The 13247-nt window shown below is 38.3% G+C and overlaps 1 protein-coding gene across 1 annotated transcript in view; it reads right to left on the reverse strand.

The window, feature by feature from the left end:
* LOC116171362 (zinc finger protein Gfi-1) overlaps positions 1–13247 on the reverse strand; it is a 70720-nt gene that overhangs the window by 17664 nt on the left and 39809 nt on the right. The window contains exons 3-4 of the mRNA XM_031488154.1: positions 12084–12990; positions 8254–8435 (exon numbers count right to left, since the gene is read on the reverse strand). Of these exons, the coding sequence (XP_031344014.1) occupies positions 8254–8435; positions 12084–12990 (1089 nt within the window). The remainder of the gene's footprint in view (positions 1–8253; positions 8436–12083; positions 12991–13247) is intronic.

Below are 13247 nucleotides of genomic sequence, written 5' to 3' on the forward strand. Positions count from 1 at the left end.
CCTCCATAAAATGCGCCCCACCATTATGTAATTCGAACAGAATAAAAGTAATGAATAGTTTTTCCCTTTTTTTTCCGACGCGAAGCGACGCAATTGAGCTTCATATCCTCGTCACACAAAAGTTTCCGAGACCAATATCCTGGGAATCCGGAACATTCCAGAGTGTCTTGTCTCTGACCCGCAATCCTTCAACTATGCGACTGGTTTAAAAGCCCGAGTCTAGGAATGCAAGTGATAATAGTCTGTACAGCAAGGCATTTATACTACTTTCTGCTTGAAGAGCGAAAACGGATTTGGTACGAAAAAATCATCGCACAGATTTAATTAAATTAATAAATTCCGTAATTATTTACAAAATTACGGTTAATTGATGGTGGTTCATAAAAGCAATTGTGAGCGGTAATAAATATATAATTTCTACTCATCGTTCTAATGAGATAATAGAACTTTATGGTATTAGCAGACGGAAAAAATCTCAAAATTAATTAAATACGAAACGTCCCTTTCTCTTCCATACATTTCTCTTCGCGCCGCCTCTCTGCTCGGACTCCCTAAACAGCCCGCTGCTGATTGTTGCCAAATCCTTCGGGACCTTACGGCCCTCCGATGTCACGTATGTAATAATAACACGAAGAGGTTCACATGTCAGATTTTCAATAACAAAGGTCTCTAGGTTATTGCCGCGCATCGTACCCCTTGCATCGGAAAATGTTATTATTTTAGTTACTCATCGTCAATTTTTAACACGCGATCGCCAGAATTTCGTTACGACTCAATGTACTAATTAAAATCCGAGTGCCTACGCAGAATTACAATTAGGGTCTATTGGTGGAAATACCTTAAGTGTAATTACGGCTCATTTTCCTTTCTCAACAACAGCGACTTAGTTATTTGCTTCCGTAATCTCGAAGTTTATGACAGCCCTCGGATTTTGGGAAATCACCGACTCATTTCAACATTTCAAAAGCAGAAACGAGACGGTTTCATCACCTACGTAAGACGAAATCCCCTTTTACCCGTAGGTATTATTGTTCCTATGTGGCCATAAACACGGTCTAGCCTAACTCTTCCAGCATCACAAACAGCCCTTCAGCGTAAAATACTCGCCAGACCGTTTCGAAAAACCTAATTGAATTTTTAGTTTCGCGTCGAGCAACCTTCTCGCGATAGTGTAAGCCAATTTTAGCGATACATTTCAATTGCCGAATGTATCGGGCTCAAAACGTATCCGATTAGTTGCGGTGTGACGTCATGCAAAGAAAATATTCCGGGAACATGTGGCGTGATGTTGGCGTAGAGGGCCATTTGCCGCCTTAATTTGATTAGCACCCCTATAGTACAGTATGTCACTAACCTAACTTTTATTCTTTCGTATCGTGTGGCAAATCATGAAAGTGGGTACATATTAGATTTCGCATTACATAAAAGAAATTATAAAATCAGTTCAAAAAAACCTAAAACATAAAGAAGACGTTGTGATCGATGCAAAAGTTTTGAATGTAAAAAATGTAAATCGAGCACCCCTTATGAATATGAAATTATGAATTTACAAGTGTAACAAAACAGGGGTCTCTTGGTGGCCTCTTCAGTCCATTAGAGCCACACGCTTCTGCACAAAAGAACGCAGAGAACTGTCGGTGTCGGGTTACAGATAGGATCGACCCCCCTAATATTAGCTATCAGGATTACAAAAGCCAATAATGGTAATTATATTAGTATTGAATTATTATTTCGGAAAGGCCCATTCTCACGGTCATTGTATTTGCAACATTGTTTTATTGCTCTATTTATTGTTTCTTGTGCACCTCTTTTGTCACATTGCATTTTTCCAGATTGTCGTTGTACTCGCACAGTGTATGATTCCAATAAAAGCACATATGGGCATGCAAATAAGCACTTTCGTAATTTTGGCATATTGACGCTATGAAACGAATTTCTTTTGCCGAGTTGGAAATGGCAGGTGAGGTGGGTATAGTTCAAAAAGTAGCCAAGAAAGAACCTATCGGGTAATCTTCGTCATCATCATCAGGTGTAGCGATATAAACAAAAAATAATGAAAAAGGTTTTCGCCTTAAGGCGAATAACTTTGCATTTTCCATGAATTGATCAGTACTTCCCGAAAGGCCATGCTGTAAAGGACTATTTATGCGCATCCGAGGAAAATAAGCATAAATATTCTTACAAATAAGAAACATTAACATTGCGCAGTCAGCACATGCGCACACCTGCCAATTACAATATGCGATATGTTTGCCTTTACTAAAAGAATCTTTGGTTAAAATTTGAAAAAAATATCTTTATAAATGAGAAAGCTCCAACAGGAACAAACTAAATATCTTGAAAACTGTAGGAGTAGTTAAGGCCTCGGATGGAGGGACGAACGGGGGGACGGAAAAAGTGGACATAATAGCGCCTTCCAATATGAGTTGGAAAGTACACCAAAAAAGGAAAACGGGTTTTCTCTAAAATTGATAAATTTGTCAGTTTTATACTTGGTTTTTTTAAAATAAAGGAGGGAGGCTAAGACGAATTTTGTGAATTGTTCATTTGTTATTATCCGTATCCAAAAGCTCAATGTTGATCTTTTTGTTAATATCGCAATCCGGTATTTCCTATTTGACCCCCTAATTTTAAAATGTGGGAGCATAGGGGGTAGATAAGTGCAAAGTCAAAAACCATTAAAGGAAGCAGAGGAAACGGGAGTAGAAAAGCCCGTAGACGCGGAAGCCAAGGGAGAAGAATATTGCGAAGAAGTCTAAGATGCTCAAAATTCCAAAATAGTAAAATAGTCGAAGCAAACTAAAGTGAATGAGGAAGAACACCTAAAGAAAACAAAAACGAAGAAATCGTACAAACCAACAAAAAATCCTAAGGAAACGAGGAGGCCCAGTAAATTCCAAAACCCCAGGGGTTCGACGAAAGCAGCTGGGAATTTCTTCTAATCTTCTAATCATTGCTCCAATTCAAAAAGATCAACAAACGGAAGAAGTTGAAAAATCGGGGAGAGTTAAAAAAGTATAAAAGTCAAACACCCAAATCAAGCGAAGGAGACAAGGCACACGCAGAAGCGTTTGCAGGAGTCGTAAATGGTGAAGAAACCAAGCAAGCATATAAAATGCAGAGTATAAGAGTAGAAAGACCAGGGACCGAGTTAGTTTCAGAATACGAAGTTAGATAAGTCGATAAATCCAAGGAGGCAAGAAATGAAAAAGAAGAAATCGAAGATGTAAAGCCGAAGAAACTACGGGAGCGGAAGATATCGATGAACACACTCAACATTCCGAAATGGTAAAACAGTCGAGCTCCTAAAGTGAATGAGTAAGAATAAGGACGAACCCAAAGAAGCCGAAAATAATGAAGAAAAACAAAACAGAAAAAAAACCAAATCGGTGCAAATAAGACAATGAGATGGCCGAGGAGTTTTGAGAATTCAAGGGTTTCGACGATGAAATAAGGAAGATTTGCTTTAAAAATCTTTTACATCATGACTTCGACAAAAAAATCCCAACAAATCAGAAGAAATTGTAAGTCCCTAAAAGTTGCAAAAGGGGAAAAGCTGAGTCTCAAGAAGTTTAAAGAATCAAACAACCCAAAACAATCGAAGAAGACAAAGCAGGCAAAGAAACCAAATGGACCGATACATTTGGAAAGGAAATAAAACAAAGATTAATCTTTGAAAAAATATAAATTCCAATCTATTTAATTATGTGTATGAAATGCTTTTTTTATTTTTTAACTCAAGGACTGTCGAACAATATGATGCAGATAAAAGGTCCACTCAAACCGACCTAGGAATGCGGACACGGGTGCGGAAGCGGTACGGATGCGGGATATATTTCTACAGCGGTAGATGTAAGTTATTCCTGTAGTAGATTTATTACCTCAGTATTTTCGCCGCTAGAGACCATTCGAGTGTTTCTTTTACAATAGTTCTTTATTTCGCCGCTAGAGGTTGTGATATCCTTTTCTTTTGTGCTTATGCATTCCCTGTATTTCTTTATTTCAGTGAAGATCTTGCCATCATATTGATTGCGTGCAAATTATTTTTCTGATTACTCTATACTTGATTAAGTGTCTACCTGAATAAGGGATTACCCATGGTATTTGGTTATCACCATATGTCTTTCTCTTTCTGATGTGCTCTGGCTTGTGCTCTATTGAATAACGCGGATTTGTATTTGCAAGTAATAGGCATGTAAGATTTTTATTCGGCATTTTTCTTAATACGTATTTTTTTAGGGCTTTCTCTGCCCTCAAACTTTGCTTGTAGTTTTCTCTTCTCGATTACTTTTTTCGTTATTATCTACGTGGATATTACCTTTTACCTACACAATACGTGAATGAAATCGCAATTTTACCTGGACCTGGATCTTAGCAAAACTGACATTGGCGACATTATTTACATCGAAATTTACACCTGAAGACGTAAGCAAGACGCTGCAAGTATAACAAAACCATTTGAAGACTATCGTCACTTGTGTCGCTATGACCTCAAATGCCCTATTTTTTCTACTCCGAAGATCATTCGTACTAGCTTAGCTACGTTTCGAATCTTTTATATTGTAGTTGTTAGTTATTAATTCGTATTGAGTATTAATTATGGTTTTAGTATACGATTTACAAGAGTGTTCGACGTTATACATTATTTTTCCGCAATATTTTGTGCGTTATTCACTATTCCCCTTGTGTGTTTGTGCTTTCATCTGTTACAGATAAGGGCAGAAAGAGACCTTCTGATCTCAAAAGATTGCGACTTGAAGTTCAAAGGTAATTTTTTTATTTTTGTCGTTTCCTTGATAGAACCACATGCAACATATACTAATATATCGTTTGATTAGGTACATAAATTCCTTTGACTACGTGTTGATCTCCTTCTTGCTAAAAAATTGATTTAAACTTTGGCATTTCAGATCTAGCTGTGAGCAGTGTTTTATTTGTAATATTTTGGAGATCATTTATTAAATCGCCCTCGATTGTGACATCAATTATTGTTTATGTTCTGTCCCTGCCAATTGTTTTATTTCTTTAGCTTATTAAGACCAGAACAAGAATCTCTTAGTCTGACTTATTTCCCTTTCAGGTAAGTGTTCCCTCTTCTCGTACAAAAAAAACACACTTTCCATAAGAAAATTTCGGAGAAAAAAGAAGCCGAGACGCCAAATTGTAGAGAAAAGTTCTTTTTCGAACCCAAAGTTATCATTTAGCGCATTTTCCAACCTATCTTCATGTTGGAAGGCGCTATTATGGCCACTTTCTCCGTCTGTCCGCCCGTTACATCTTTCAAGATATTTAATTCGTTCTTTTTGCATTCGGTAGCTTATAACTCTGGCACCTCAACCAAGAAATCGACGATTAGTGTGCGCATGTGAAGACTGCGCAATATTTTTTTTGAAATTTTTTTTAGTAAAGACAATTACTTATATCTCACATTTTAAAAATCAGAAACTGCACAATGTCATCATACTTATCTATATTGATATTTTTTGAAACTTTAACCAAAGATTCTTCTATTAAAGGCAAACATATCGCATATTTGAACATTAGGGGTGCGCATGCGTAGACTGCGCAATGCAAGTTTTTTATTTATAAGAATATTTATGCCATAACTTATTTTCCTTTGTACACATAAATAGCCCGTTACATGAATTTTCGAGGAAGTACTGATCAATATATGGAAAATACGCCAAAGTTAATCGCCTTAAGGCGAAAACCTTTTTTTCATTTTTTAAAATATATGGTTAGCATGTTGTTTATCAAAAACGTGTTGGATAGATGCACTACGAAAGTGAAAATGATACACAAAGAGGTTAGCAAATCTAACAACTTAAACTAAATGTTCGAAATAACGAGCTTGCCGTTATAATGTTGGTATAACTGCAACCTGGACTCGATGTGTATCTATGAAAATTTTGGAGTTGGCTATCCTGAAAAAATATTATAAAAGGTACCAATAATGTGCTTGTTGTTAAGAGGTTCTTGCTTGTGTCTTGCACATCTCACTGCACACCTGGCAATCTTTTAATAAACGATTAGTAATTTAATTTTTTTAAATTTGCACCCCTAAAATCGCGCCCTCTAAATGCGGCACTAAGTCGTATTATTATCTCCAAACGAGATTCTATTGACGCGACGTTAGAACTTATTGCCCTAACCCTTAATAATTGCGATCGTGCTTATACCATACGTCAATTGCTAATACACTCATTGGGATGCAAGCGACCTCTATGATTTTATATTTTGAGATTTGTAATTCGATTTTCTTAAATATGTTTAGTCCTTATGAACAATAATCGCAATCATTTCCTTATGGAGTTTTTCTAAATGAACATGTTTGTGATACAATAACTCTCACACTACTACTACGATAAATGCCTTTTGAATTGACGTCGTAATTATTCTCAGTAATCATTCGAAATGTATTAGGCACGATAAAAAATGCAGAGTTTTCTATCTTGTGTAAGAAGGGAAAAGGTTAATTTCACTTCGACCATAGTACGTGCCACGAAAGTAATTAGTGATATAAAAATCCGTCGAGACGCGATACCAAATGAAAGTGCGACGGCAGCGTCTGTAATTGGCCAGGGACGACGTCGGAGAAAAAAGTGACACTTCGCATGCAGGGCTTTCGCAATTAAAAAAACAGAATACGAAGCGAATCTTCTCCCTGCAAAGGAAACCTGTTTTCTCAGACACAATCAAAATTAACCTTCGAGAAATGCCAGCTCCCGAGCAATTTTAAAAATGGAGTTTTTCTTAATTACAAAAAAATCTAATTAAAGAAACTCTGCAGAGACGTTAATTGATTTGGCAACAAGGAGTGATGCGGCATTTCAATTTTTTCCGCTAAGGAAAAAAGGTGTACTTATTTGACGTGAAAAATTTAAGATTCGTGACGTTCCCGCGAGTGGAAGTTTATATAAGCGAACATTTTAAAATAGTAATAAATCTTAATTTTTCATTAAATGTATACGATGAAATATCTTAGTCCGCATCAATATTGTATTCGCCTTAACCCTTCTAAGTTCTCTCGCGCCTTTCTGGTAACGGGCGTTATTAATTGCCGGCGTGGCTTACCAGTAAATTATTTACTAATTAGACAAGGCGGAGGGTAATAATTTCATGCTCTCAGCAACCTTGCGGTTTATATGAAACTCCGGGCTCAGCTCATTGTTTCTAAACTTAATGCTGTCGTTTATGAAAACCCTTAACCGTACTCCACTTAAGATCTTACAATCCTTACATGCTACCCTCTCACTTTTTAATTTCTCTGATGCTATTCTTTTTATCTTTGTGAAAACGTAACCTTTGGGCAAATATACGTTGAATTTGCAAATTAAATCCTATCCTATTCCAAACGTTTTGTTACTACTATTGGAGAACAGGTTTATTTTAATGTACCTAAGTGAAATCAAAAGGAGCCGACGCCCTTTAAAAGATATATACAAACGAGTTGGAAAGCATTTTTTACTGACAAAACACGTTGTGGCATAGAGCATTCAAAGCAATTTGGTTGGAGAAATTTGTGACCCATCAGGAAAACCGAGCTAACTTTGACCAACACCTAAGAACCATCCAAGAATTTTATGGGCACAGAGGAAGAATCAAACGACCTTCTGGAGCTGGGCAAGGAGTTATTATATACTTAACATCGGCAACGAAATCGGTTTTTTAGTAAGATGTAGCAAATGCTTCATTGAAAAGAACAGCGTTTTGAGGAATGGCTACTCAGTTATTGTACACGATTAATCACCTTATCATGTTGCATCCTGAATTTATTAGTTGTTAATTAAAAATGACTAGGGATTTGCATTGTATCATTGGGGGTGGCGTGCCTCTAAACAACATCAGTAACAAAATTAAATGGTTAAATATTTTCGTCCATACACATTTGCAAAGTTTAAAAAAATTAATGTATTGTTTGAACCATCTCGTATTTGGGATGAATAAAAAACTTATTTAGTGGCGCTTAAATTTCTAGACTTTTAGAGAAAAATTGGTACGCATTTCTTTTCCGAATTTCATCTGTATGTGATCGTCTCTTATAATCTCCATTTCCTTCAGTGGAAAACTATCAGGTTTTTGGAATGGGGCAGAAATTTTAGTTACTTCTTTATCAAGCTTAATACTTTAGTTGCAATCATGTTGAACAGCATTGATTTATTTGCACAAAATGTAACAAGATACTCCCATATAAAAAATTAGATTGTATATGTAGCATCACAGACTAGATCGAAAGCCTAAAAAGGCACTCACCTGTATGTATATACGTGTGTTTCTTCATGTCTGATTTTTGGTGAAACCTCTTTCCGCAGTACTGGCACGGGTAGGGTCTTGTGTCGGAATGTATCAGAAGGTGCGTCGATAACGTAGAAGAACGTTTAAACGATTTTCCACATTGTTTGCATTCAAAAACCTTTTCGACGTTGTGCACAGCTCTGAAAAAAAACCGAAATTGTATTAACTGGGATACTCGAACTAGTAACTGCAAACTGGGGAAAATGTGTGCAATTAAAGAGTTATTATCATGCTTTAAAGAAAACTAGAAAATTCCGATTGCTTCCGAATATACGCCATAATAACCGAAATTTGGTTTTCTTTTTTGGGTTTTTCTGGTTACTTGAATAGAAACAAAAAAAAACACCTTCCCTTTGCCACTTTCTACGCTCTACAAGACACCCTTGAAAATACAACGTTTCGCCTCGGGGAAACCATAATCACCATTATTTGTTATAGGGCCCGGAAAAAAGTACACACTGTATCGCATTATTTTTTACGAATGCAACGATATATGGCACACGCAAAAAGCAAAAGTTCAAAATTGTTGATTTCAACAAGATGGTGCACCCGCTCACAACGCCCTAATCATGCGAAAATACCTATCGAACACATTTCCTGGAAAATAAAATGTTTTTCCGATAGGTATTCTCGAAAGGTTAGGCTGTTATGCGCAGAAGCACCATCCTGTTGAAACCAACAGAGTTGCCAACTTTTGTTTTTTGTTTGTGTGTGTACATCGTTGTATTCGTAATGAAAATGCTACTTAATACAGTATGTAGTTTTTTGCGGGTCATAAAAAAACTAAAGTTAAATATGTTTTCTCCAAAACGAAACGTTGTATTAAAAATCTCTCAACGGTGGTTTGTAGTGCTCAAAAAGTGGTAATGAGAAAGTGTTCTTTCGGCAAATTTCGGTTTTTCTGTCAATCTTCGGAAGTAATCGGAATTTTTTGTTTTTTTCTCTAAAGCATCTTTAATTGTTCTCTAATTTGACCATCGCCGTATCTCATATGGTTTCGAAGATCCGTATGATAGACATCCTTATCTTGGAGTGAATATTGGGAAGACAAATAGAAACACTGGTCAGCAACAAGAAAATTAATCCCCATTTCGATCCTTATAATGAATCCCCGCTTATTACCTTGGCATCTGCACGTGATACAAATTGGAAGAAACTAAATCATTAGTGATAACTGCTTGGCGGTGATGCGAATAACAGATAAAGGAGTGACAAGAAGGCGTAGAGTAAACGTAACCGAGACGTGTAGAAGGAGTAAGGGCGATGTAAAGCAGACGCGAGGGAGGCGTAAATAAAGAGTGAGGTAGATGTATGGCCAGCAAAAAGTGATCGTGGCTGGGGTGAAATAAAATGTGTAGAAAGATAGAACAAGGCGTGAAGGGGACTACAAAGAGGTTAAGTATGCGAGAAGAAGTAATGATAAAAGCTTCAGCTAGAAGGAAGCGTTAAATGGATTGCAGGAGGCTTGAAACAAGTTTGCAGGATATGCGTAGAAGTTGTACAGAAAAAATGTGAGGCAGGCGTGAAGGAGATGTAGGAAAGACGTATGAAAGTATAAAGCAAGCTAGGCGAGATGTGGGCAGATGGAACAGAATAACGAGAAATGCTTGAAATAGATGTGAAAAGGGGTACGAATGAGACGTGAAGAAGTTGTGAAGAAGACGTAAAGGATGTATATAAAGATGGCATATGTAAGTGTAATGTAAAACTGGTGTCTGGGAGAAGTGAACAAATGCGCGATGGCGATATAAAGCATCACGAAATGTGAAGCGAGGGGGGGGGGGGAGACGAAGAAACTCGAAAGAGGTGTGCAGAAGTTGTGGTAAACCTGAACTAGACACAAAAAAGCAGTGGCAGTGGCAAGATGGAAATAAATCAAGTTTGGGGGAATGGGTGCAACAGAAAGGCGAAAAAACCTTAATGTGAACACGCGCAACGAGGACGTAAATACGAAGAAGGCTGGAACCGAACAGAGATTAAGAGCGGGTGGCGAAATAAAAGAAGAAGGGAGGGGGGATATGCAGATATAAAAAATGATGTAGAAGACTAAAAGAAGACGCGATATAAGAGTGAAACGTGAAATGGAGAAAGGTTGCGGGAGGAGTGAAGTTGAAGTAAAGAAAACTAGGATGGACATAATGACAGAATAAAGTGAGGGAGGGGGGTACAGATATGAAATAGTGGTAACGAAGACATGAAGAAGGAAACGAACAAGGCGCGAAAGGGCTAAAACAAGACGTCAAAAAATGAAGAAAACGCAACGAATATATATGGACGAGGCGTAAGAAAAACAGGAAATAGGTGATGGAAAGCAGTTAACAGAGGGAGGGAGTGTACGAGATCAACGCGCGAAGAGGTTTTCGTGGGGCGTGACTGCTCTGAAAAGATCTCAAAATGGCCCGAAGAAACTGTGAAATGAAAAAGATGGTAGAGAAGTGACGAAATGCGTAATTAAAAGAATAGCAACATAACGTGATGTAAAATGGCACGAATGAGATATAAGGAAAATGTGAAGTAGGCGTGCAGAAAAGACCATAGATGTATAAACTGTGGCGTAATAGTTGAAACAGAGGTGTGAGTGAGGCTTGAATAAAACGTGAAGAGGCTGTAAAATAAGTGAAATGGGAGGGGAGTGAAAAAGAAAAGGCGAACAGAGGACGGATTGGAAGTGACACCAAAAAGACAAGAAAAAGGAGGTTCAATGATGGTTTTATGCAAGAATGAGATGGAATGGAGAAAATGCAAAGGGGGCATGACAAAGTGTGAAGACAGTAAAAATGAAATGCGAAGGAGGCGTAAAGTAGACGCAATGAGTTGTGAAGCAAATATGGAGCGAGGAGTAAACAAGTGAAGCTTGAAGAATATTTAAAAGAGTTGTGAAGGAGATCGGAAGAAGGCGCAAAGAACCAGCACAGAAGACGTAAAAGAGGTAGGATGGTAATAAAAGTAAAGAAGTATTGAAAGATACGTAAAAACGTTGTGTAATAGGCGTAGAAGAAGGGTACAGGAGCAGTAACGAAATCTCGAGGAAGTCTGAAAAGAGGCGTGAAGAGTATAGAAGGTGTAGAGCAGCGGTTGTGGAACCCACAACGCGAAAAGAGACGCGATGAAGATGTGAAGAACACGCGGAGAAGACGTAACAGAAGTGTAGTGATGGTGGTATGAGCTGTGAAGAAAAAACGAGGTGGATGTGAAGCAACTGAGGGGTGTTTAAAGGGGATATAAGGAACGCGTGAGAACATTTTGAAGAAGACGTTAAGAAGGTATGTAGGAAAGGTGATGAAATGTGCAGGGGGTAAGCAGAAAAGGAAGAAGTTATCGCAAATGTGGCCGGGGAAATGTTGGATATAAGAAATAATGGACAAAGACTCTTCAATGGGTCATGTTTGTGACCCAAAGGAAGTGTAAATGGGACGAAAAGGAAACGCGAGTGAAATGGTAAAAGCGATGAAGGTGCGCCATGAGGAAAATTTGAAACAGATATGGAGGGGGGGGGGGGGGTTAAGTAAGCGTGAAAATATTGAGACGTCCCTCATTTTTGTTTAAAACGCGTACACTAATGAAAACTGAACCTTTTAGGCCTTCTGCGATCAAGTGATTTTTGCCAGTTTTAAATGTGTTAAGAGAACGTTTAAACGATGTTAAGTGGCTTTCGCTGTACCTATCGTTCCATTTATGTTGCTTGAAATTTCTCCCCATGAGAACAGTGTTTGTGCAATGTGCACGTATAAAATTGTACAATATACCCACCAATACGTTACAATATTAAAATCTAATGAGTGATTTACCTGTGTTGACTTAAACTGATTTCATGTCCAAAAGTTTTATTGCAAAGTTCACAAGCAAACGGCCTCTTGCCGTTATGCGATCTTCTCGCGTGAACCTCAAGTCCGTGAGGGGTAGAAAACATTTTTTCACATTTTATACATGAATAAACATCACCTAGGGGCATCATTCCGGGCCTCATAAGCAAATGATGGTGATGCGGATGAATCCCGGCTGAATTATTCATAAAATGATGCCTTAACCTGTAGAATTCTTCAGAGTGCGGTGAAGGATATTGTCCCGGTTGCACGCCCGATTGTCCATTTGCCATTGCGGCCGCGACTGCACTAAAATACAGCGACGTGGGGGTCGGCAAAAATTGCCTTTCCTCGCCTTCCTTAGGCGGATATATTCCGGAAGGTATCATTCCGGGATGAACGAAATGGCGAGGTAAAAAGTGGTTGCTGTATTCCTGCGCGGTTTTTAATTGCGCGTCGCGTAGCAAGTCGACGAATGGGGGGTATAAGTATGATCGTGTTACGGATATTGTTTCCTGATAATAAGAGTCTAATTTGCTTTTGGGCCGATCTGGTCGGAGTAATGCACTGACGGAGAATGCTTCGGATTTTTTCAGCGGACTTTTGGAAATTTCGGTCACTTGTGATGGTAAAGGTGACGGCGTCCTCGAATGTACGGGGGAGTCGACTTCTAATTCTGGCGATGTGCTAGGAGATGGTCTAGGTGGTGACGTGTCCCAGTTGTTTTCCTGGTTGGGGCCCGGTGAAAGCATCTCGTCCCCGCTGTGTGGATTTCCACCGAGGTCGTCGCTTACTTCGTAAAATTTTGTGTTATTGTTGTTTAAGTTTGGAACATCTTCCGGTTGCGGGGATGATTTCTCCATTAGTCTGTTTACTCCAAATTTAATGGGATCTGTAACAAACGGGTTTATTAGACATTAAAACAATAAAAGAGATTAGTTAGATGTATATAATGATGAATGACTGTTTTAGAATTGAATAAAATGTAGACGTGAATACAACACAATGTAGGGTGTAGAGGTCATACATCATTGTGTCCCCGCGATTTGTACATTTCACTATTACTACAAACTTGTCGTGAATACACCGCACGCTTTACTAACATCCCTCCGGAGCACAGGAGCGGATTGAATAATGCCGTTTCGGTCT

This window comes from Photinus pyralis, unplaced genomic scaffold (genome assembly GCF_008802855.1).
Source record: "Photinus pyralis isolate 1611_PpyrPB1 unplaced genomic scaffold, Ppyr1.3 Ppyr1.4_LG5, whole genome shotgun sequence".
Classification (NCBI taxonomy): domain Eukaryota; kingdom Metazoa; phylum Arthropoda; class Insecta; order Coleoptera; family Lampyridae; genus Photinus; species Photinus pyralis.